The following is a 23,269-nucleotide window of genomic DNA, read 5'->3' on the forward strand; positions in this document are numbered from 1 at the left end:
CATGCCCGGTGTCATAACGTCCCTTCCTGGAGATGTGCATGCGGCGCGCGCGCGCTCCGGGATCCACCCGGGAGTCCCCCGCTGCGGAGGTAAGCTATACTTAGCAACCCTAGTTCCATGGCAACTTTCCCCCTGCAGGGGAAGAAGGGGGCGGGCTCTTTAATCCATTCCAATCTATCCCAGGTTGGGGAGGCTGGAAGCCCCAGGAATCAATATCCTCTTCTTCCTCCCTAAATAGCTTGGGGGTTTGCTTGGGGATTTTCCCCAGTCTACCACCCTGCCCTCCTTCACCTCCAGTCAAGGTTTTCTGGCCCCGTAAGGGCTTACCATGATTCCGGCAAGGGCCAGAGGCTGGTCTGTTCCCCCGCATGCCGGGTCCTCCGAGACTGGGGAGGCTGCCGGGTCTGCGGGGTCACCCCGATCTCCTTGCAGACTCAGCCGCTTCCCCTGATGTGTGTTGGTTGTGGAGGGGGCCTCCAGCTGCAGGCTGGGCCCGGCGGGAGTCTGTGTGCACAGCCGCAGCTGCTGGGGATCTCCCAGCGTCGTCAGCTGCCTTTGCGGTATGCCACCGACCACGGCTCAAAAATAACGAAGGGTGTGTGTATGTCTCTCCCTTCTCCCTCTCTTCCTCTCATCCCTGGATGACTGCGCTCTACAGAGCGCCTGTGAAACACATCCTGCTCAAGCAGCAAGGCTGGCGGGGACAGGCCCCTCCCTTTCCTGGATCAATCCAAGGAAACCAACCCTGTTCCAGAGGAGGAGCCTATTCCCCAAGAGTGAGGACTGCCCCACTCCCAGGACCACCGGAGAAGGTCCCGGGTTCAATCCCTGGCATCTCCAGGCAGTAGGGGATGTGAAAGACCCGGCAGTCGGTGACGTGAAATACCTCAGCCTGAGACCGTGGAGAGCCACTGCCAATCTAAGTAGACAATGCTGACCTTACCAGACCAAGGGTCCAGTTCAGTATAAGATGGCTTCCTATGTGTTCCTCATGAAGTGTATAAGACGGCTTCCTATGTGTAGTGGTTAAGTGTGCGGACTCTAATCTGGGAGAACCGGGTTTGATTCCCCACTCCTCCTCCACTGGCACCTGGCTGGATGGCCTTGGGCAAGCCATAGTTCTGACAAGAGCTGTCCTTGAAAAAGAGCAGTTTCGGTCAAGAGCTCTCTCAGCCCCACCTACCTTCTAGGGTGTCTGTTGTGGGGAGGGGAAGGGAAAGGAGCTTGTAAGCCGCTCTGAAACACCTTTGGGTAGTGAAGAGTGGGGTATAAATCCCATCTCTTCTCTTCTTCTTCTATCTGAGGAGACCCAGCAACCCTATCCTAGCCTGTTAGGTGTAGTGGTTAAGTGCATGGAATCTAATCTGGGAGTACCGGGTTTGATTCCCCACTCCTCCACTTGCACCTGGCTGGATGACGTTGGGCAAGCCATAACTCTGGCACAGCTGTCCTTGAAAAAGAGCAGTTTCTGTCAGAGCTCTCTCAGCCTCACCTACCTCCCAGGGTGTCTGTTGTGGGGAGGGGAAGGGAAAGGAGCTTGTAAGCCGCTCTGAAACACCTTTGGGTAGTGAAGGGCGGGGTATAAATCCAATCTCTTCTTCTTCTCTTCTTCATGTGAGGTCAAGCCTTGTTTTACAAAGAACGACGACTCCTTCTGAAAATATCTAAAATGGCTTCCATATCAAAGAGCACCTGGTCAAGGCGTATGTAAGTGCAGAAACCCTAAGCATCTACGGGCCTTCCTAAGTGATCCAGTTGAGAGAGCTAATGCAGCATAGCAGTGGAGAGACCAAAGCCCAAACTGAAGTGTTTCCTGCGTCACAAAACTCACCAGAGAGCCTTGGGTAACACAGCTTCTCTTATATCTCAGGGCTGTTGCAATGTTCACAGGCAAAGTGTGTATTACCATCTACCCTGCTGATGATCACATGTTTGTAGTGCTTTAACCGTAGTATTGAGATGCTGGGAAAATGTGACTTCCTCCCACCGACCCCCTTCTGTCCTTATGTCAACAACGGCAGACACTATGCGGGCTGCAGTTATGTGGGTTATTTTGGCCCATATAATAAAGCTGCTAAATATATATATATCATCATGTGCAGAAAAAAAGGGAAGGAACTTACACAGAAGGTAGGAGAAGACCACTCCAGGAATGTAACTTCCCAAGATTGTGAAGAATGTGCACACACTACAGACCAGGAGGCAAAACTGTAAAAAGAAGCAAACAAATCAAGAACAGGTAATTAGATCTCTGCTGGTTAAAGATTTTTCATTCTCCTTATAAAACTGGTAGAAGTTGCCGTTTCCCATCACTACTTTCTGAACAAAACATGGCCGAGGGGAATCTCCATATTCAGAGGCAGTCAACCTCTGAATCTCAGGGCCAGCAGGCAACATCAGGGAAAGGCCTCGGCCTCTCTGCCCTGTTGCTGGACCACCAGAGGAACTGGCTGGCCCCTGTGTGAGACGGGAGGCTGGACTAGAGGAACCCTCTCTGGTCTGATCTAGCAGGGATCTTCTGAGGTTCTTCTCAGGGGAAGGCCTTGGCCTCTCTGCCCTGTTGTTGGCTCTCCAGAGGAACTGGCTGGCTTCTGTGTGAGACGGGAGGCTGGACTAGAGGGACCCTCCCTGGCCTGACCCAGCAGGGCTCTTTTGATGTTCTTCTCAGGGGAAGGCCTCGGCCTCTCTGCCCTGTTGCTGACCCTCCAGAGGAACTGGCTGGCCCCTGTGTGAGACGGGAGGCTGGACTAGAGGGACTATTGTTCTGACCCATCAGGGCTCTCCTGAGTTCCTTATCAGGGGAAGGCCTCGGCCTCTCTGCCCTGTTGCTGGCCCTCCAGAGGAACTGGCTGGCCCCTGTGTGAGACGGGAGGCTGGACTAGAGGGACCCTCCCTGGTCTGACCCAGCAGGGCTCTTCTGAGGTTCTTATCAGGGGAAGGCCTCGGCCTCTCTGCCCTGTTGCTGGCCCGCCAGAGGGACTGGCTGGCCCCTGTATGAGACGGGAGGCTGGACTAGAGGGACCCTCCCTGGCCTGACCCAGCAGGGCTCTTTTGATGTTCTTCTCAGGGGAATGCCTCGGCCTCTCTGCCCTGTGCTGGCTCACCAGAGGAACTGGTTGGTCCCTGTGTGTGACAGGGATTGGACCAGATGGACTACTGTTCTGATCCAGCGGGGCTCTTCTTATGTTCTTAAGCTGCAGCCTGAGGGTCCCTGGGGGCACAGGCAGTTTTAGCACTGCTCATAAGAACAGCTCCCCCACTGCCTACAGATCAACCTCTTGGGCTGCTGAAAGCCCCTGACTCAAACCTGCCCATGGTAAGGGCAATACAGGGCAGCACACCCTTCTTCCTGGTAGTTCACAGACAACATAGTGACTGGTACCAATGTCGCTGCAACCACGAGACAGTTTCCGGCATTTCCTGAACACCATTTTTCACAGAGAGACGACAGGCAGTAGGACGTTCGCTGCCTGGGGTGAGGTAAAAGGCAAGCCTCTTTCTTTACCTTGCCAGGATTCTGTTCTTTGAAGTGGGCCATTTCATGGAGAAACAAGAAGAAGCTCATCAGCCTTTCTTCCACACATTGGTTTAGCCTCAGCCTGTATTCAGATTTGGGATCAATGACTTCCCAGCTGGAAAAATAACATGAAAATTCATTTTTTTTTTTAAAAGGCATTATAGATTTAAGTTCATTAATCACTAGTTTTCTGCCATCAACTAAATATGCAATAAATAACTGTAAAGCAGCAGCTGTTCTTCTGTTGTCCTAAATCTGTTTGTCCTGACCTTGATGGCCCAGACTAGTCTGATCTCGTTTAATCTAAGAAGCTGCGGTGGGCGGGTCAGCCCCGGTCAGTATTAGGATGGCAGACCATCAAGGAGAGCCAGGGTGGCTACACAGAGGGGCAGGCAATGGCAGACCACCTCTGAATGTCTCTGGCCTTGGAAATTCCACGGGGGTCATCCTAAGTCAGGTACGACCCGGGGGCACTTTCCACAACCATCAAAGCTGGTATTCTGCAAAGTTAATTTTATGTTTGCCCATCCCAGGAATCACCAGCCCTGTTTGTCTATTTTTGGTCACTGCTGTGCCAAGTGGTCAATCCCCCAGAAAATGAAACGCAGGGATGAGACGGCTGCCTTTCAATCCAGAACGTGTTCAGTGTCGAAATACAGAATGACCAATCGCGGGAATACTTTGAGGAAAGGCTTTATGGGTATCAGGTATTGGCCACCCTTTTGCCCTGTCTTCCTTCCAAGAAGCTCGCGGCTGCATTCGAGTTCTCCCGCCTCCATCTTATTCTCACAACGCTGCTGTGCGATACTGCGGGACGAGAGAGGGGAACTGATACCCAGTTATGCTGTGAGATCCAACGACTGAGTGCACACGAGACCCCAGATCTCCCCAGCCCTGACTAGCCTGACACCCCCTCCCCTCTTAATTACGGCTCAGACGACACTCAGCGTGTCCCTCACTCCATGCCAGCTGCCTACCTGCCAGTCTAACACATTTCCCTCTAGTCTCATCTGATTCTCCCACTGGAAAAAAGGATCAGCCCCAATCCTCCCTCTAAGCGGTGGAGTCCTGTGAGCAAAAATTCTACTTTGTGAGCTACCGGCATTAAAGTTGTGAGCGAGCCATCTGACTACTGCATTAAATTGGTTTGTTCTGGAGCCATCCTTCCTGAGCGAAGAGAAAAATGTGTGAGCCGGAGGCTAAAGAACTGTGAGCTGGCTCACACTAACTCAGCTTGGAGGGAACAGTGATCAGGACCCAGCAATAATGGTTTTGTTCTCTCAAGTCTATATGTTCCATTATTAAGTCCTCCCAACACTGCATCCATAGTGCTCTGCTTCTTGTCTTCCAGTGCCTCTTATATGCCCTTATGTGTCTCTTCTTTTTTAAAAAGAAGGGATTCCCCTTTGGTCCTAAGCCCTTCCCCAGAAGCCTTGATGGGTGAATCTTTTGCATTAGCCCCCTTTTCCTTTGAACAGGACTCCCCTGGCATTTCCCCACTGTACTTCAAGACCACCAGGCCTCAGCCCTATCGTTGATTCTTCCTTGCACTTTATCAGGTCCTTTGATTAAGGAAACAACCCAAGTGGTGGGTGCTGGACGGGAAGCTGGCCTGCCCCGAAGGGGAAAACAGCCACAGGGAGAGGGCGGTCATGGCTCAGGTCTGCCTCAGCAAGAGAGCAGAGGGTTGGAAAGGTGGTTCTGCCCGGGTGGACCTCGGCAGGGAGGTTGAGGTCTTCCTCTAAAGAGAGGAACGGGGCACCCGGTGGCTGTTGTGAGGCCGGGCTCTGGAGATGAGCAGACCTCGTACCGCTCAGGAGAGGGCGGCAGGCTGGTGGGGGTGGAACCCCCCGGGAGTGAGAGGATCCAACCCTGTGGCTAGCCAGTGAATGCCCGTTTGTGCCCGAAAGCATTACAGGAAAATTCAAATCACACTCTGAAGCCATAACCCGCTTAAATGTGTGCGCCTCAACCAGGCTTCTCCTCTGACTACCTGGGTGCTGCTGATCCGTTCTTTGAAACCAACCTGTAAATAAACCAATCTCCTTTTGTCATTTACATACAGCTCCTGCCTCAGCGACCTCCCTATCCTACTTGCGCACCACAAAACTTCCCTCGTGGCGGCAAACACAAAGCCTTTACATGCCTGTTCTCTCAAGAACACCTGGTAACTGAGGGGGAAGGTTTACAGTCTAAAACAAACCTGGTTCCCCAAAATCACAGGAGGCTGCGTGAGTCCCCTCAGTTGGTAGGAAAAGCCTGTCACAGTGGCATAGTGGCTAGGATTTTGGATTGGGATTACTCCCCCCCCCGGTCTTTCTCCCCCCCCCACTGGAATAATAATTCTTTATTGTTTAATTTCATAAAACATTCCATCACCAACACCACCCATGTGCAACCTCCAGGCAATAGATACATAAATAAAATTCCATACAGTATTATATCACAATCAATGCAAGTACAACTCTATTGCTCTATTAAACTTCCATCTTAATCTTATAATCAAATTAACCTCTCAATTTCCTATTAACTGAATAATCATCCCTATTTTTAAAAACTTTCCCAAATACCCCGCCATCCTTCTGAACCAGTCCTCCTCCTGTTCACTAACCTTTAACCTATTTATTATACGTATCTTCATCGTAAGATACTCTAAGATTATTATATTATTCATTTTATCCCTCCAATGATTAATCATCAGTTCCTCGGTCTTGATGCTTGCTGCACGGCCTGGGGTTAATCTTCTCCTCTCCTACCTCACAGGGCTCTTGCCAGGGTAAAAGGAGGAAGAAACATGTGCCCTGCTCTGAGCTTCCTGGAGGAGAAGGGGCAGGACAAAAATGGACTGGACAGGCGGGCCGGAGAGTCGTCTGAGCTCCTTCCAGGGCTGGCTCCACGATGTCCGTAGGTCAGACTGACACCACACACATTCCTGGCCCTGCAGAGGAGTCCGCCTATGCCAGTTCCCTCTCTTGTAGCTGGAATCACACACGTCCCCTTGAAATTCTTTTTCAAAGACCACACTAAGTAGAAATGCCAAGGTGTAATTGGGCCCCTGTGGTGGTGGTGGGGCCTCCCAGGGCCCCCAAAACCCCACCTCTCCCAGCCTCCAATACAGGACCCAAAAGTCTGTTGAGTTCATCGGTGGGTAACGCGTAACAGATACACACCAGAAACATGCGTTTTCAGCCACACGCCAGCTAGCTGGCAAGGGCCGGAGCTGACCGCCTCACGGACACACAGTGACAAATCCGTATCTGTCACCACCCCAGCTCACCCCTGCTGGCAGGTGAAGGAGTCCTCCGTCTCCAGTGTCATCTCAAGACAGCAGACACAACTGCGACATCTTAAATTGTACCTGACATTTCTGCACAAGAGCTTTCTGCGTCAACCCCACATTTTAAAAAACAACACCACCCTCCACGCTTCTGTCAGTGTTTATCAGGGACAAGAACTTTTGGCACCCCAGATTTAAAGCTGCTATTTTTGTTTCGGTTGTAGAAAAGCTCGCAAGCTGGGTGAGAACAGGAGGCAACAGGTGTACAAAACGTGCTGCCAGGGAGCGCGAGAGTTCGCTGCAACTGTACACTGGACTCTCCACAGATCTATTCCAGCCCTTCTCCTCCAAAGAAGACAGAAGGATTTTGGTCCTCAATGAAAAAGGACACAGTCTGAAAGACGACTATCCTGACAGCATCTCGTATTTATGAGGCCACAATTCAAAGGCATCTGGGAACACTTGTTCATCTGGTTCCACTGAGGATAACCAACACAATTTCCTTTTCTCCCACCTTTGCGTAAACATATATGCTGCCGTTTGACTCTCATCTGTGCACATAGGATGAAAGCCAGTATTATGAACCTTTTGTCTCCCTTACAAAGAAAGCAAACACGTTCTTCAACCTTGGTGATTTAAAGCTTGGTCGGCCAGAGATGGACAGCAGAGCCAAATCTGCCACCCACCTGCTTCTGGGCCTGCCTTGCATCCGTGCCATGTAACAGGTGCCAATAAACCTGAAAATGCATGATTGTCACCCCACCAAAGTGGCGGGGCCAAGGAAGGGTGTGTGAACAGTCAGCACACCCAAATAGCGTTTTGCCTTTAACCCCAAGCTCCCTCCCCCTGCCTGTATGGACCGGTGGCTGATTTTTCCTTTGGACAGCAGCCTCACAGCAAGCCACCACCACCCCACCACCCCCGTAGCAACTTTTTAGAGCTGTATTTCCCACTCTGGGTGTCCTGACCCAAACGTCAGTTGCAGAGCCTATGAAAGCGGGCCCTGGGCTTTTGCATGCTGTGTCACCATGCCAAGTAAGTCTGGACTTGTGGGTCGCCATACCAAAAAGGTTGAGAACCATGGTTTTAGAGGACATAGAGGACTGAGGTGAGAAAGGAGGGATGTGGAGAAGCAGAAAAGCCTCAGTACGAGCATGAAACATCATGTACACCCCTTGGATACCAGCCGGAATACAGAGGTGCCCGTTACACATCAAGGGGCGAAGGAGGCACAATCCTGCTGCCCCACAGCATGCTGCCTGTACCCACTTCGCTCTTCTTGTAACGTACTGCCACATACTTTCCATTTACACTATCCCAGAGTAATCCTGCAGCAGTTTGGGAACGTGTTAACAGAGGGCTATTCTTGCTGACACCAAAACAAAATGTTTCACAAACCAAGCCAAATGAGAATGCATTGCTTGAAAATTTTGGCTTCGTTCCCTGGCGAGAGAGATGCCTTTCTAGGACAGACAGGGGGGGCAGGCACACACCCCGGCCCCTCACCTAGCAGTTATGACAAGCAGATGCTGCGACCCGTCACGGTCGCAAAGGCAGGCGAAGAGATTCGGTTCCATTGGGTTCTTCGAAATGACAAATAGTCACATGCTGCCAAGGAGTAGCTGGACATCTGAACCCACCAGAGTTTCTCTTACAAAGGTCAGTTACATCTCAAGTTACAGATTAAAAAAGAAAAAAGGCACCTGCCTAAGCCAGGCTGAAATGTTCTAGTGATGCGAACGAGGCAGTGTACACACGGACAACACTAGCTTGGCTCCAAGTCAGGATGAAGCAAAGGTAATGATGTGGCAAATTAGGGATTATAAAAGCACAAACAAAATGCTAGCAATTATGCAGCATCCGGTATTCCCAAGGACTCTAAACAGCCTTAGGACCAGGAGATGAACAATTAGCGCCGAACACCACTCTTAATTCCATTTGGTTTTTTCCCCAGCAACAAATTATGTCTTCCTCCCCTCAGTTTGAATCTCATTTCATTCTGTGTAACCAAGTGGACCAACCCAATGTAAATACAACTGTGTTTTAGAGTAACTTCAAGAAGGATTGAGGTGGGAGCAGCCGTGTTGGTCTGAAGCAGCAGAACAAAGTTTCAGTCCAGTGGCACCTGTAAGACCAACAGAGTTTTATTCTGGGCATCAGCTTTCGTGTGCAATATACCCAGAATAAAACGCTGTTGGTCTTAAAGGTGCCACTGGACTCAGACTTTGTTCTTCAAGAAGGACTGTGCAGTGTCACAGCTAGACAACGCACAACCTGGTTCTCAACATTTGTACTCGTGTAGCTGCCTGCCACAGCAACTAAATGTCTTTGTAGTGCCCTAATTCACAGCACTGAGAAATCAAGGGTGTTCTCTCTTATGGACTAGGAGGTCTGTTCTAAAATCAAATCTGAGAGCACAAATATCAGCTTGCAGAGTGCTTGTTCACTAGACTGTATCTCTGTGGATTTTTAAAAATATTATTAGTAAGCAGCTACCTGAACAAAGCAGATTAAGAAAAAGGGGAGAAGACCCCACACATGCCTATTATTGCTTGTCCCCCTAAATCTTCCTAAGATGCTTACCGCACAACGTAGACACCCCTAGGACTATAAATGCCTCAGGACTGGAGGATAAAACCTACTTAAGCAGAGCAGATTTTCAACCCAAATACCCAAATATTACCATCTCCTAGCATCAAAGGTCCCCAAATCCTTTTACTCCTTTCCCAAATCACTCTACCCCTCCTTCCCAAATCTCTCACAACTCTCATTTATTCAGGTGGGTCGCCTGTTTGGTCTGAAGCGACAAAACAAAGTTTGAGTCCAGTGGCATCTTTAAGACCAACCAAGTTTTAAAGGTAAAGGTTCCCTTGCTCGAAAGCCAGTCGAATCCGACTCTAGGGTTGCGGAGCTCACCTCCGTTTCAAAGTGGAAGAGCCAGCGCTGTCCGAAGACGTTTCCGTGGTCATGTGGCCGGCATGACTAAACACCGAGGGCGCACGGAATGCTGTTACCTTCCCACCGAAGTGGTACCTATTTATCTACTTGCAATTTCTTGCTTTCGAACTGCTAGGTTGGCAGTTTTACTCTGGGCATAAATAAGCTTTCTTCTATACAGAATAAAACGTGGTTGGTCTTAATGGTACCCCTGGACTCAAAGGTGCCATCTCTCTCTGCAGCAGCACACGAAGGCTTCCTCTAAGATGTGGAACAAGGAAAAAGCTGAGAGGCTGAGACTTATTAAGCCCAGGAAAAGCACATCAGCATTCAATCAAACGGGAATGGTCTTTGTCCCCCCCCCCCCATAAATTTTTATTAAATTTTAACTTTTAGCATCAACAAAAAATAAAACAATTTCTACAATATTATATCATAGCATTATACAAAAATCGTACACTATATGCTTTTTCTTAATAAAAATAAATCATAAGTACATTTTTACTTTCCATCTTTAATAAAAGGCAAAATCAGTATATTTGTGGGGTAGGCTCCAGCTTTTGTTTTTTGGGTCACTGATGAATTCAAAAAAGGGAAACCATTTTTCCCCCAAAAAATATTCTTTTTAGAGGCCGTTTCAGTCATTACAATCTGTGATGCCAATTGATCCATTACAGCTATGTCCCAAAAACTGGAATGGTTTTAATGCTATGATACTGGTATCCAGATCTCCTGATTAGCCCAAGGTGGTGTCCAAAACAAGACCAGAAAGCAGCGTAAACTCAGGATGCAAAACAATCCGAGAGAAACTAAGTAGCTCCAAATGGAGCAGCAGAGGAGCAAAGGGATCTACCAAGCATCCCGAAAAAGAGCATCTCTGTGTGAGAGGTGGGCGTTCTGTGCCTTAAGGAACGCTCAATGATAGTGCCTTATTCAGTATCCCAGCGAAGCCCATTCCATAGTGTGGGTGAAACAACAGAAAAGACTCAAGAACTTTTTATTTCTTTATTTCTTCCCTGATGGGGACCCAGAACAGCTCACCGCATTCTCCTCTCCTCCATCTTCTCCTCACAGTAACTCTGTGAGTTTCTACCGCAGACTGGGGATTCAAGCCCTGGGTCTCTTACACCCTCACCTCGACACTTTCACCACTGAGGCTGCTATGCTGACAAAAGGCTCCACACGTGCCCATGGGGAGGGGACCTGGGTAAAAGGGGCTGTTGGGAGGAATGCAATGGGCGCACACAAGCAGAAACAATGCATGAAAGGCTTTAAAGACAGGAGCCAGGTCTCACCTTGGAAGAACCCGCAACATAAGCCATCTCTGCCATTAGAGCAACCCCATTATCAGGCAAACTCTTGGGAGGAAAAACCAAGATAAAAACCTTCTCAAGCAGACAGAATCCTACTGATTTTTTTTTAGAAGACCTGCACTACCAACATTTCAAAATATTAACTTTTATTAGCGTCATAATTCCATAATTTATTAACGTCATGGACCAGCATAATAAAACATATATTAGAAGAGCGGTTAACTGTATCAGTACAGCTTTTTTTTTCCTTTTAACAAATCACTAAAATTAAAGCCAACAGACATGTTTTTAAATCAAGCTCTGGAAAATAACACTGATTACTTACAAACAGCAATATTTAAGTTTAAGTAAATACACTAAAAATGTTCTAAATAATTTAAGGGGGAGGTGGTCTCATCTTACCTGAATGCCATGCAAACAGTGGGTACAGAGACTATTTAAATGGCCACCACAACTGGTCACCCCAATGTTAGAGCCCCTGGAGAAATCAGTTCCTAATAACAGTCATTCAGAAGAAGTAAAGTTTATTGAGACATTGACAGGATCCAGACTCATAACATTCTTTGTTAGAACTGAGGTCAAGCGTGCGAAGCCAGCAATGATAGCATAATCAAACAAGACATTAGTGGCTCTTGACCAATCGCATCTAAGCTAAAACCCCACCGTATTAACGCCCTAAGATTCCCAGGGGAAAGAGAATACTAAAGACAGGGTAGGTCTCCAGGTTACATGGCTACACCAGACAGACAATGACCAGAAATGAAAGTATACATTCCAGTTTGCACCCCCCCCACACACCTCTCCATGGCAACCAAGCTCCAGACAGGCGCTTTGGTTGATACCCAATATATAGGAGGACTTATCAGCTCCTTTCTGGTTCTACCTGGACAGACTTCTACTTCTGTACAATGAATCCCTTTCATTGCCCCCATATCCTTTTGCAGAGGTATCAGAACGTGTATAAAAGAGTAAAATTTAACTAGAACCAACTGGATCAAAAGCTAAAACAATTGCATACAACTCACTACTAAGGAGACTGAAGTTGGACTTGAAAATATCCCCAGACCAAAAAAAAAAAAAAATCATTTGTAGACTGACCAAAATAAAATATGAGAATACAAAAGTATCTCAGTAGAAAAGAGCAGGAGTCCAGGAGCACCTTAAAGACTAACAAAATATGTGGCAGGGTATCGACAGCCTTTGCTCCTGGACTCTTGCTCTTTTCTGCTGCTACAGACAGACTAACACGGCTGCCCATCTTAAAAGTGTCTCACAGAGCGATCCGGAAGGAAGAAAAATAGTGTCAGTCTCATTCCATACCTGAAGGGGGACAAGTGTTCCACCAGTTGGGCACACTAAGAGCTCTGGCTTTGGAGCCATTATGTTTTTTGTACAGGAGTGAAACTGGATTCACAAGATCACATCTGGCTTACCTTTGTCAAGTCTATTCAAGTAAAGTGTAAAGACCTTCACAGAACTCTACCGGAGTGCCTACACAGCACTGTTTAAGACACCAACCAGACGTGACACTTTTATATGCGTAGCGAACAGGCACTCATAAGTGCTATGTGGTCTGGTGTTGTGAGAGAGCAGGAGCAGGAAGGCAAGCCCAAATTGAGGGGTGGGGCAGAGCAGCGAGATCTACTTGGAACTACAGATCAAAGGAGGCACCATGGAAGTGTGGAGCTCTGCTGAAGCCCAACACCTCAGTTGCTCTCTCCCGCAGTGGCACTCAAACCCGAGGTGTAGGCCAGCAGAGCCAAAGCATGGCTCACGGGGAGAATCTCCTTCAGCTCTGTCCCCAAGAAAATGCCAGCTGGGGGGGGGGGAGCACAAACGGGGTTGGCTGGCAGCCACAGGCGCATCTTTAGGCACGTCAAATGCCGGGTGGACCTCCGTGACAGATGGCTGAACAGCTGTCTGGCACAATGTCGATTCAGAGGCCACAGGGTACCACTCAAACCATCAAGGGAAGCAGGGAGCGCCAGAGAACACCAGCCACTCTTAAAACTGAGTTTCAACACAACTCCCTACGACAGGTGGACGTGCTGGCTCAGTGACTCCACTGTTTCTCCGACAGGTAAAGGCCAAAGTGTGGGAAGCTCAAGCTGGGGGGGGGGGGGGGGGAAAAAGAGAACTAGATACTTGAGCACTGTTGCCATTTCGGTGTAGCGGTTAAGAGTGGTGGACTCTAGTCTGGAAGACCAGGTCTGATTCCCCACTCCTCCTCCACATGAAGCCAGCTAGGTGACCTTGGGTCAGTCAGAGCTCTCTCAGCCTTACCTACCTCACAGGGCGTCTGTTGTTGGGAGAGGACGGGAAGGAGACTGCAAGCCGCTCTGAGATTCCGAGTGAAGGGTGGGATATAAATCCAACGGTTCCTCTTCTTCTTCTGTCCATTGCTACGGCTAAACACAGCTGTCATTCTCACTCCTTTGGCTTCTTCCAGGCAGCCCTCCAACCTGGGGAGAGGTCTGGATGGACCTCATTCACAACGCTGTGCCAACCACCAGCTGAGGTTACTACATGAGTGGACGTGCAGATGTGAGCTGTGCTCGGGACTCCTTCCAGGGCTCTATGCTAGCTAGCCCCACGTGGAGATCAAACTAAGAACCTCAAGTATGCTAAGCCTGCGGTGCTACCCAGAACTGTGCCTTTCCCCGCAGTCTCTGTAAGATTCCAAATGCTCCAAGAGGTACCTGTGCAAGGTGTGGGTTCTATTCCTGTCACTCTGCCTGTTGTGCTGCTGGTCATCTGGTTGCTGATCTCATTTCCATTAAATCCAAGATGGGATTTAAACCCCTCCTTCCTATTTCCCACATGAATGCTTACTCCTAGTGAACTTTTTTGTTGTTGTTCAGTCACACAGTCGAGTCCGACTCTTCGCAACCCCATGGACAAGATCTCGCCAGGCCCTCCTGTTTTCCGCCGTCCTCTGAAGTTTGCTCAACTTCATGTTCGTTGCATCTATGACACTGTCTAACCATCTCATCCTTTGCCGTCCCCTTCTTCTTTGACCTTCAATCTTTCCCAGCATCAGCGTCTTCTCCAGGGAGTGCTCCCTTCCATTTGGTGGCCAAAGTATTTGAGCTTCAGTTTCATTACCTGGCCTTCCAGGGAACAGTCAGGGTTGATCTCTTTTAGGATTGACTGATTTGTTCTTCTTGCAGTCCAAGGGACTCTCAAGAGTCTTCTCCAGCACGATAGTTCAAAAGAATCTATTCTTCGGTGCTCGGCCTTCCTTATAGTCCAACTCTCGCAGCCATACATGACTACTGGGAATACCATTGCTTTGACCATGCGGACTTTTGTTGGCAGGGTGATGTCTCTACTTTTTATCATGCTGTTTAGGTTCGCCATCACTTTCCTCCCAAGGAGCAGGTGTCTTTTAATTTCATGGCTGCTGTCACAGTCTTCGGTGATCTGGGATCGCAGGAACGTGAAGTCGGTCACTACTTCCACTGGGGAGATAACATGAATGCCTTATGTGAATATGCAGTTCCGTGTTCTCATTCTTTCCCCATGGGACCAACCCAAGCCTTTACCTTGGCAAATCCCCTATGCTTTCTGCGGGGGTTCCTTACATACACATACACACAATGCTGCCTTATAGCAAGTCCAGTCACTGGCCTATCACATTCAGTCTTGCCTACTCTGACTGGCAACAGCTCTCTGGGGTCCCAGGTAAAGGTCTGTCACATCACCTGCCCCCTAACCCTTGTAACCGGAGACTGAACCTGCATGCAAAGTAAATGCAAAGCCAGATTGCTCTACAAGCTGCAGCCTCTTCCCTCATGAATGCAAGCATCTGGGTGATACACTGGAGTGCCCATCCTTCCTTCTCTGTGCCTCAGCCTGTCAGATGGTGTTTGCAAGAGGGCATCTCAACTCCCACCTGTGATCTCCTAGGAGTGTGGTAGTCATGGGGCAACACTGTGGTCTTCCCTCCATCAGGGAGCAGTGTTTCTTTTGTTCCTTCCCTTCTAATGTTTTGTGAGTGGGCTGAGGCATGGTGCCAGCATTGGAGTGCGTTCGGCAGCTTCAATCTTTGACTGCCACAGGATTGTCAACATCCCACTACATGACTGGTGGGTGTGGGGTATGTACGTCACCATGGCTTCTGGTGAGGCTTTTGCACCCTCAGCTCCTTGGGAGTTACCTCTTTATTGTTATTGTCTTTTCTCCACTGAAAGAACACCGTTTACAGACTAGCCGTGCTGGCAACACACCAGGATTCAGGGCTTAGCACTGAGCTGCCCACCTCCTACAGAAGATCCAGTCTCACCTCGTCCCAGTATCTTCAGGCTAAGATACCAGGGAGACTTAGGAGGGTGCCAGAGAACAGCACTAACAAGCAACTTTATTGCAATGAAATTATTTTTGAATTGACTACTTGCCTGGAGGATTACACTGATAGGCAGGGAGATCATCAAAAGCCAAGCTGAGAATAACTGCCTGATTCATTTCTACAGAATTACTACACCATCATAGGTAAAGGTAAAGGTTCCCTTGCTCGAAAGCCAGTCAAATCCGACTCTAGGGTTGCAGTGCTCCTGCTAACATTTTTTTTTAAAGTTAGAATGGATTTGTGTAAGAATGAAGATGCTTAATCTTTACTGTAATTCCCTAAATACCACAGAAAAATCACCACAGCAATCTATTAAATGCATCACTATTTTTTTGCCCACCAACAGTTCAGATATTGGCATTTTTAAATCATCCGTTTATTCAAATCATAATTCTAATGGAACTGGGTTGGCAATTTTGCTATTCAGATGGTTGCTGGACACCTAGAACTAAAACCCAAACAACTTTTTTTCCATTTTACCTTCACATTTCACATGAAAGCACAAAAAAAAGAGAGAGGCAGCACCCAAATAATCAAAACACAAAGAGTAGTTGAACCTCAAACACATACCAAGCACAAGTCTATCACATAGTCCAATGCACTCTGATGAAATCTTCACCATGGGCAACAATTACAAGTACTTCTATAGCAAAAAGGGGGCTTCTAAAGTTATCAGGACAGATTAGAGATGTAAACTTTTCAGAAATTTTGAAGCCATGGGTGGGGGGTGGAAATTTTAGGAAATATTGATATATATCCAATACTTACTGTCCTATAAAACCTAAACTACCTTTTCTACTTTACTGCTTTACATACAGAGTGATTAAAATGTGGAATTTGCTTCCAGAGGATGTAGTGATGGTCACAGGAATAAACAGCATTAAAAGGGGATTAGATAGGTTCATGGAGGAAAAGTCTATCAATGGCTACTAGCCATAGTGACCTAGGCGAACCTCCACATTCAGAGGCACTAATCCTCTGAATTCTAGAGCAAAGAGGCAACATCAGGGGAAGGCCTCGGCCTCTATGCCTTGTTGTTGGCCGCCCAGAGGAATTCGTTGGCCACCGTGTGAGACGGGATGCTAGACTAGCGGGGCTCTAACATAAAATTCATAATTTAAAACTTACTTAGCATATAAAATTGTAATATTTGACATATTTATGGAATGTAAGTTATAAATTCCTTAGTTTTCTATGAGCAAAATTGTAAATATAGCCAGTACTTGAGAGAAAGCTGATGCACCCTTTGCTGTCCAACAGGGGCATGCGACTGTTGAGAAGCAATGAAAGCCCTGCACGCTCCCCGTATGAAGATTAGGTACCTGTCTAGGTGCAGAAATGCATCTTGGACTTAAGAGCTGTCTATGTCTAAAGCATGCCCCCCCTTGTCTTTAAAAGCATTTCACTCATTCAAAAAGTAAAAATATTTCATTGGAGGTATCCCCCCCCCCAGTAGTCCCCCAAATTTCATTTTTTTCCCATTGGAAAAACTGGGGGGGGGGGGGTTGCCTTGGGAAAAAAGAAACAAAAACTGTTCTTTTCTGAATTTTCTATTTTTTCTAGGCCTTCATGTCTCTACAACGGACAAACAAAGAGACTCTAAGTCATCCACTCATTAATTGTCAAAGAAATTGTTTTTGCATTCCTTGAATCCAGCAGTTTAATGCATTGTTTTTGTGTTGTTTACTAAAAGTCAAACATGCTAGATCAGATGACCTGATTTAGGTCATCATGATTTTTTTTTTTAATCTAACATTTTCTGGAAAATATGTTCTTTATTGAAAAAGCTCCCCAAATCAGTTTGCACATGCAAACAGAAGTTTCCAGAAAACCCACATCAGTACTCTGATGCATCACTTCGATGTAAACCTCACTGTGAACATATTTTGAACAGCACTGCAAATTCCTACATTTTGGAGTGAACCAGAGACCTCCATATGCAAATAAGTATAGTTCAATTAGTGTAAACTATCCACTCTGCTGTAATCTAAAAATTATTCTTAGTTGACTGCAGACAGACTATTCAAACTATGCTTATTGTTCAGTACTAACAATTAGGCAGCAGCATTCCTATGCATAATCTCATAACACCTTTCTTGTTAGGCGTGTTCTCTGCAAACATTTGCTTTCTCACAGTTAAAATGAGCCATCCTTGGTTTATCGCATGTCTCTACAACAGACACACAAAGAGACCCTAAGTCATCCACCCATTAATTGTCAAAGAAATTGTTTTTGCATTCCTTGAATCCAGCAGTTTAATGCATTATTTCTGTGTTGTTTACTAAAAGCAGACGCTCTCTATGCGTATCCCATTTGACTAACTTAAACCCAACCTGATGCGCAAAGACCGACCATTCAGATCGCTTGGGGAAGTTTGGCATCCTGTAGCCCTTCACTCTGGAACGGTGAAACTATCAAAATCTTCATTTTATGGTAACTCAAAAAATGCTGCAGACCCTGAACAGGACTGGACTGGGAGGGAAGCAGAAGATCAGAGATCGGGGGCCTTGACCCTTATATTAGAGCCCCTACATATTATCCTTTGGCTGGATCCAGATTCCCAAGTGGAATCACTGCACGTTCCTACCAGCCCCAATTTCCACCGAGCTATCAGAGAAGAGGCAGAAAGGAAAAAGAAAGGAGCCCTGCACGGCCACATCCATATTTGTGGCCAGCTGACCAAAGAGTTGCCAAACACCAACCAGGGTGGCTTTTGGGATGTACCTATTTTATCTCATCATGCCAGTCAAGTATCAATTTCTATACCAGCAAATCAACATGCCATGAAGCATATTCATCAAATTACAGCCAAGTAACCAGACCAAACATTCCATTTTTACCTTGCAATTCTGTCATGTGCGCATATGACGAATGCCATTAATACTTCCTAGCACTTGAAATTACCTGCAGTCCAGCCAGTTGTTCAATTTAAACTGTTCTCTGAAGTATGCTGCCAGTGTGACAGTGTGTTATGCCCTATTACCTAAAGGGGCAATACTCTCATCTCCTTAAGGCTAGTCCATTATGTTGAAATTTGTGTATGTCTTCTTTTGTTAAGTATAAATTGAAGACATGAGCCTACAAAAAATGATTTCAGTGCTTATATGGTTTAAATTCAGCAAGAATTTAAATATGGACCACAAAAGTACGCTCACCATGTAATATTGCGCACCGTCAGACAAATGCTAAAAGCACCAGTTTGGTAAAACAGTAATTTAAATAAAGTGTATAACATATAGGATCAGGGATATCCAACTTCAATACTTTTGGGGGGACATTTAAAGCAAACACTTCATGGGTTTTAGTGCTACCTAGAATTAAATAAAAATAAAATTAAAAATAATTTTTTAAAGGGCGCGACAGCTACGGCGCACATGAGCTTGGCCGTGACATGCAAAATCCAAATAAGCATCTCGCTTCTGTGGCTTTTGTTATGAATGACAAGACAAATGTGGACAAACACGGCCTTGTCTAGAAACGAGTACTGAGAAAATAGTTGTGAGAGTCTGAGCCACAAATCAAGGTAGTCAGCAAGACTTACAAGGAACTTTTTTCTATATATTGCTACCAATAAGCACTACATAACAACAATGAACAAATTCCATCAAATCATAAGAAAATCTTTGTACAGGAATATAAATCAACGTCTCCAGATTTTATAACAACAATGTTTCAAAGACTGGATCTTCCTCAGAAAAAGTTCTATATAGTAGTACAAGTAGGGCTGCCAAGTGGGGGCGGGGTGGGTGGGTAAACCCCCGCTTTGGAGGCCCGATTTCCGCCGCCGCGGAATCGGGCCCCGGGGGAACTCCGCCCCCCGAAGCGCAGTGTCACAGGAAGTGACGTGCACGTCGACCACGTTGGGGGTGTGGCCTGGATTGGGGAGGGAAAACTCTATGGTTTTCCCTCCCACGATCGCGGCCATGCCCTCAACGTGGTTGACGTTGCACGTCACTTCCTGTGACGTGCTGGCGGCGCGCGCACACACGCATCCGGGGACGGCTCCCCCGCCGGTGAGTATTTTGGACTTGGGAACCCTAAGTACAAGAGCTTTCGTGCTCATACGGAGCTATCACACAACCAGAAATAATATAATGTAGTGGGATGCAAACAGGCCACTCAGTTTCTGATGGATCTCAATGATTTTCTTATGATTTGATAGAATTTGTTCATTGTTGTTATGTAGTGTTTATTGGTAGCAATATATAGAATTATTTTTTTTGTTAAGTCTTGCTGACTACTTTGATTTGTGGGTCAGACTCTCACAAGTGTTTTGTTATGAATGAAACAGCGGGGGGGGGGGCACAACAAAGGATTAAAATTGGTTTACCAGACAGGGCCCCAGAACACAGTTGACTTGCCAAATAAATATATATAAGAAGAACGCAGATTTTTAACACAATTTGACTGCCTGATGCTGTTAAACATACAAACACCAATTTTTGAATGCAATTGTTAAAAAGGGGCTGGCAGCAACTACAACTTCTTACAAAATTAAGCTTACTATACTTAGCTAGAAGACTCCTGTTGTAAGTAAGTAAGTAAGTAAGTAAGTTTATTAAGAACAGTCATAAGACCAGCAAAATGAACCGAAATATTAAACACAGAATCTACAACATAAGAACCTTACAAGCTTAATTACTAAAATACCACACCGGTCAATTCCGTCATTAATGGCTCGAGTTACAGTACATTCTGCGCTTTTTAATTACCAAGTAACAATATTTAGCAACATTGCGTGTGACAGAATCATAAGTATCAGCCAGTAAGAACTTCATCAAGCATTCCTCGGCATATGTAAGATAATTAGCCAGGGGTTTAAAACGTGCGAGAAGGGGTATCAACAGCTGCTGTCTCTCTTCATCATACATAGGACACTGAAGTAATATATGGGTGGCCGACTCCACCTGTTCTAACAGACAGGAGCAAATTCTCTGGTGCATGGGAGTCCGGATATATCTACCATAAAGTACTGCTGAGGGTAACACATCGAGCCGTGCTCTAGTAAACGCCCATCTATGGTTAGGGTTTTTTATAAGTCCAAGGTAAGATGCGGCATTTAAACTTGGTCCCTGCTTTAATCTCTTATAATAGGAAGGCAGGGCTGCATAATCGTTTTGTGCTTCAATATCCTTAAGTCGTTGGTATATTACATTCTTTGCATACTGCAGGCCTCCCTCTAGCAGATTTTCAGGATCTAACCCAATTAGTTTCAATTTATCTACTACTCTAAGAGCCCATTGGGGATATGGTGTTGATGCCAAAAGATCAGGAATAAGTCCCACTGGATTCAAATGGGACTTAACCCAATAATTACTCCTCTGAATCCAAATATTCAGTGTAACAGTAGATAAACCTGCTGTCTTAAACTCAAATTTGCAGTACCTTTTGGGACGTTGAAGAGTGCTCTAAGGAATTTCGATTGTACTACCTCTAGATCTTTAAATTTACTCTCTGCTAGTATTTGTGTTCCATATATCATTTGTGGGAGAACTTTGCTCAAGAATAATTTAAGAGCAGCCGGGACATATTGGGCTCCCTCTTTCCTAAAGAAGCGCAATATAGCATTTGCGCTCTTTTGTGCTGAACATGCAGCATTTTGGAGATGTCTAGAAGCCTTTCCATTAAATGAGAAGGTTAGTCCCAAATATTTAAAAATTTTAACTTGATCTACCCGTACCCCGTCCATTGACCATTTCATTTCTTTGTATTTTTTATGGAAACGCATGATCTTTGTCTTTGAGTAATTTACAGTAAGAGACTCTTTTTGGCATTGTGCACTAAATTTTTCTAACGCCCTTTTTAGACCTCCTCTAGTACGTGAAAGAAGCACCGTGTCATCTGCATACATTAACACAGGGATTTTTTTTCCCATGCCCAAGGTGGGTGCTGAGATATCAATTTCATGCAAGCAAGTTATCAAACAATTAACATACAAATTAAATAAAAAGGGGGCAAGAAGGCAACCCTGTCTGACACCTTTTTGGGCTTGAATAGGTCTTGATAGCTTACCATCGGCAGTATAGCGTATTTGTAAGGATGTATTTTTATATAAATTGGATATCAGCAACAGTAATCTCTTGTCTATAGTTGACTGCTCCAATTTAGCCCATAGCCTTTCCCTCACAACCGAGTCAAACGCCGCTTTCAGATCGATAAATGCAGCGTATAGGACTCCCTTATGGATATGCGTGTATTTTTGTACTAAATAATCAAGGACCAAACAGTGATCTAAGGTAGAACGGCCTTTTATAAACCCCCCCTGTTCAATTTTAAGTATTTTTTCCTGTTCTAACCAACTGCATAGTTTCATACACAAATGTTTGGTGTAAAGTTTGCATATAATGTTAATCAAGCTAATGGGTCTATAATTATTAGGATCTGTTCTGTTGTTTTTCTTAAATATCGGAATTATTATAGCCAACCCCCATCCCTCTGGGATATGTCCTGTCTGATCAATATATGTGAAGAGGTTGGCCAAAATCGGGGTCCACCAGGTTGAGTTAGCTTTCAATAGTTCTGCTGTAATATAATCACTACCTGGGGCTTTTCCACTTTTGAGGTTTATAATATAAGATTCCACCTCCTTGGTTGACACAGGCTCCCAGGTTGGGTAGTTGCTCAACTCTCTCAGTGGGAGGGATTCCCCATTCCCTCCTTTGAATAATTCTTCATAATGATTTTCCCATATTCTTGCAGGAATTATATACTCCCTGTTGGCATTACCTACTTTCTCAACACCTGCAACTATTTTCCAGAATTGCCTATGATCCTTTTTCTTAGCTGCCTCTATTAGTGTATTCCATCTAAGCTTTCTAGCCAGATTTTTCTTACTTCTCAGGAGGTATTTATAGGCCTTCTTTTTTGCTTGTACTTCTAGTTTGTTATCAATCACTGGGACTTTGTGAAATTCTTTAAGGCTCCTAATAAGTCTCTGTTTTGCCTGCACACAGTCCTTATCAAACCAGCTTTTATTATTGGGACGCCCCAACTGGGAGTTATTAATTTCATGTGATAGAATTGAGGATAAATGGGCCGTTAGCTGTGCATAGATATTAAGAATAGGGGCCTCACAATTAGAGCCCTCCTTCATCACCGGAGATGATAGTTTTCTATAAGTATCCTTCCCTATTTCAGATATTGTCCATGCTAAAAATTTGTCATTCAACTTGGGACACCAATTAGATTTCCGCCTGCTTGTTATATTATCCGCTTTCAAGAAGGTTCCATGTACTTTGTGAAGGGGGACAGCCCCCACGTTCCAGCTTAAATTGAGCGGCAGATGGTCACTCTCAACTCGCTCTTCAATATATAGACAGCTTACCCTTTCAAACATATCATTGGTGGTTATCAAATAGTCTATAGTGGAATGTCTGTTACTGGACCAGTAGGTGTATTGCCCCGGACAATCACCTTGAGTTACTCCATTTAAGATCTTAAGATTCAGTTTGTGGGTCAGCTGGGCTAAACAAAGCCCTGCATAATTCACAACAACATCCAGTGAACATCGATCATTGAACCCATCCACAACCTCCCCACCCCTTGATTCGATCCCATACTTATCAAATAGAATCTCATCATTTGCTCCCATCCTTGCATTCAAATCCCCTCCCATAATTAACTCAGCATTGGGATATGTCTGCAAACAGTGGGCAATGTTACCTTCCATCAGGTTCCAAGTTTTTCTTATTTGGGCCTTTAATCGCTGTGGTGCTAGATAACAATTTACACACACCACAGTATATCTAGAGCAGCTTAGGTGGATTGCAATAGCTCCCTCATTTGGTAGATAAATTCTTTTAGCCTCCACATTTAATGCAGTGGATATAAAGATTGCCAGGCCGCCTGAGGGTCTCCCTCCCTTATTACTTGGCGTC

At 45.9% G+C, this 23,269-nt stretch overlaps 1 protein-coding gene across 1 annotated transcript in view; it reads right to left on the reverse strand.

Moving 5' to 3' along the window:
* Positions 1-23,269, reverse strand: part of FAM134B (family with sequence similarity 134 member B) — a 38,345-nt gene that overhangs the window by 7,399 nt on the left and 7,677 nt on the right. The window contains exons 2-3 of the mRNA XM_015409569.1: positions 3,506-3,632; positions 2,124-2,208 (exon numbers count right to left, since the gene is read on the reverse strand). Of these exons, the coding sequence (XP_015265055.1) occupies positions 2,124-2,208; positions 3,506-3,632 (212 nt within the window). The remainder of the gene's footprint in view (positions 1-2,123; positions 2,209-3,505; positions 3,633-23,269) is intronic.

Source organism: Gekko japonicus, unplaced genomic scaffold, assembly GCF_001447785.1.
Source record: "Gekko japonicus isolate JY-2015 unplaced genomic scaffold, Gekko_japonicus_V1.1 scaffold1501, whole genome shotgun sequence".
NCBI lineage: Eukaryota > Metazoa > Chordata > Lepidosauria > Squamata > Gekkonidae > Gekko > Gekko japonicus.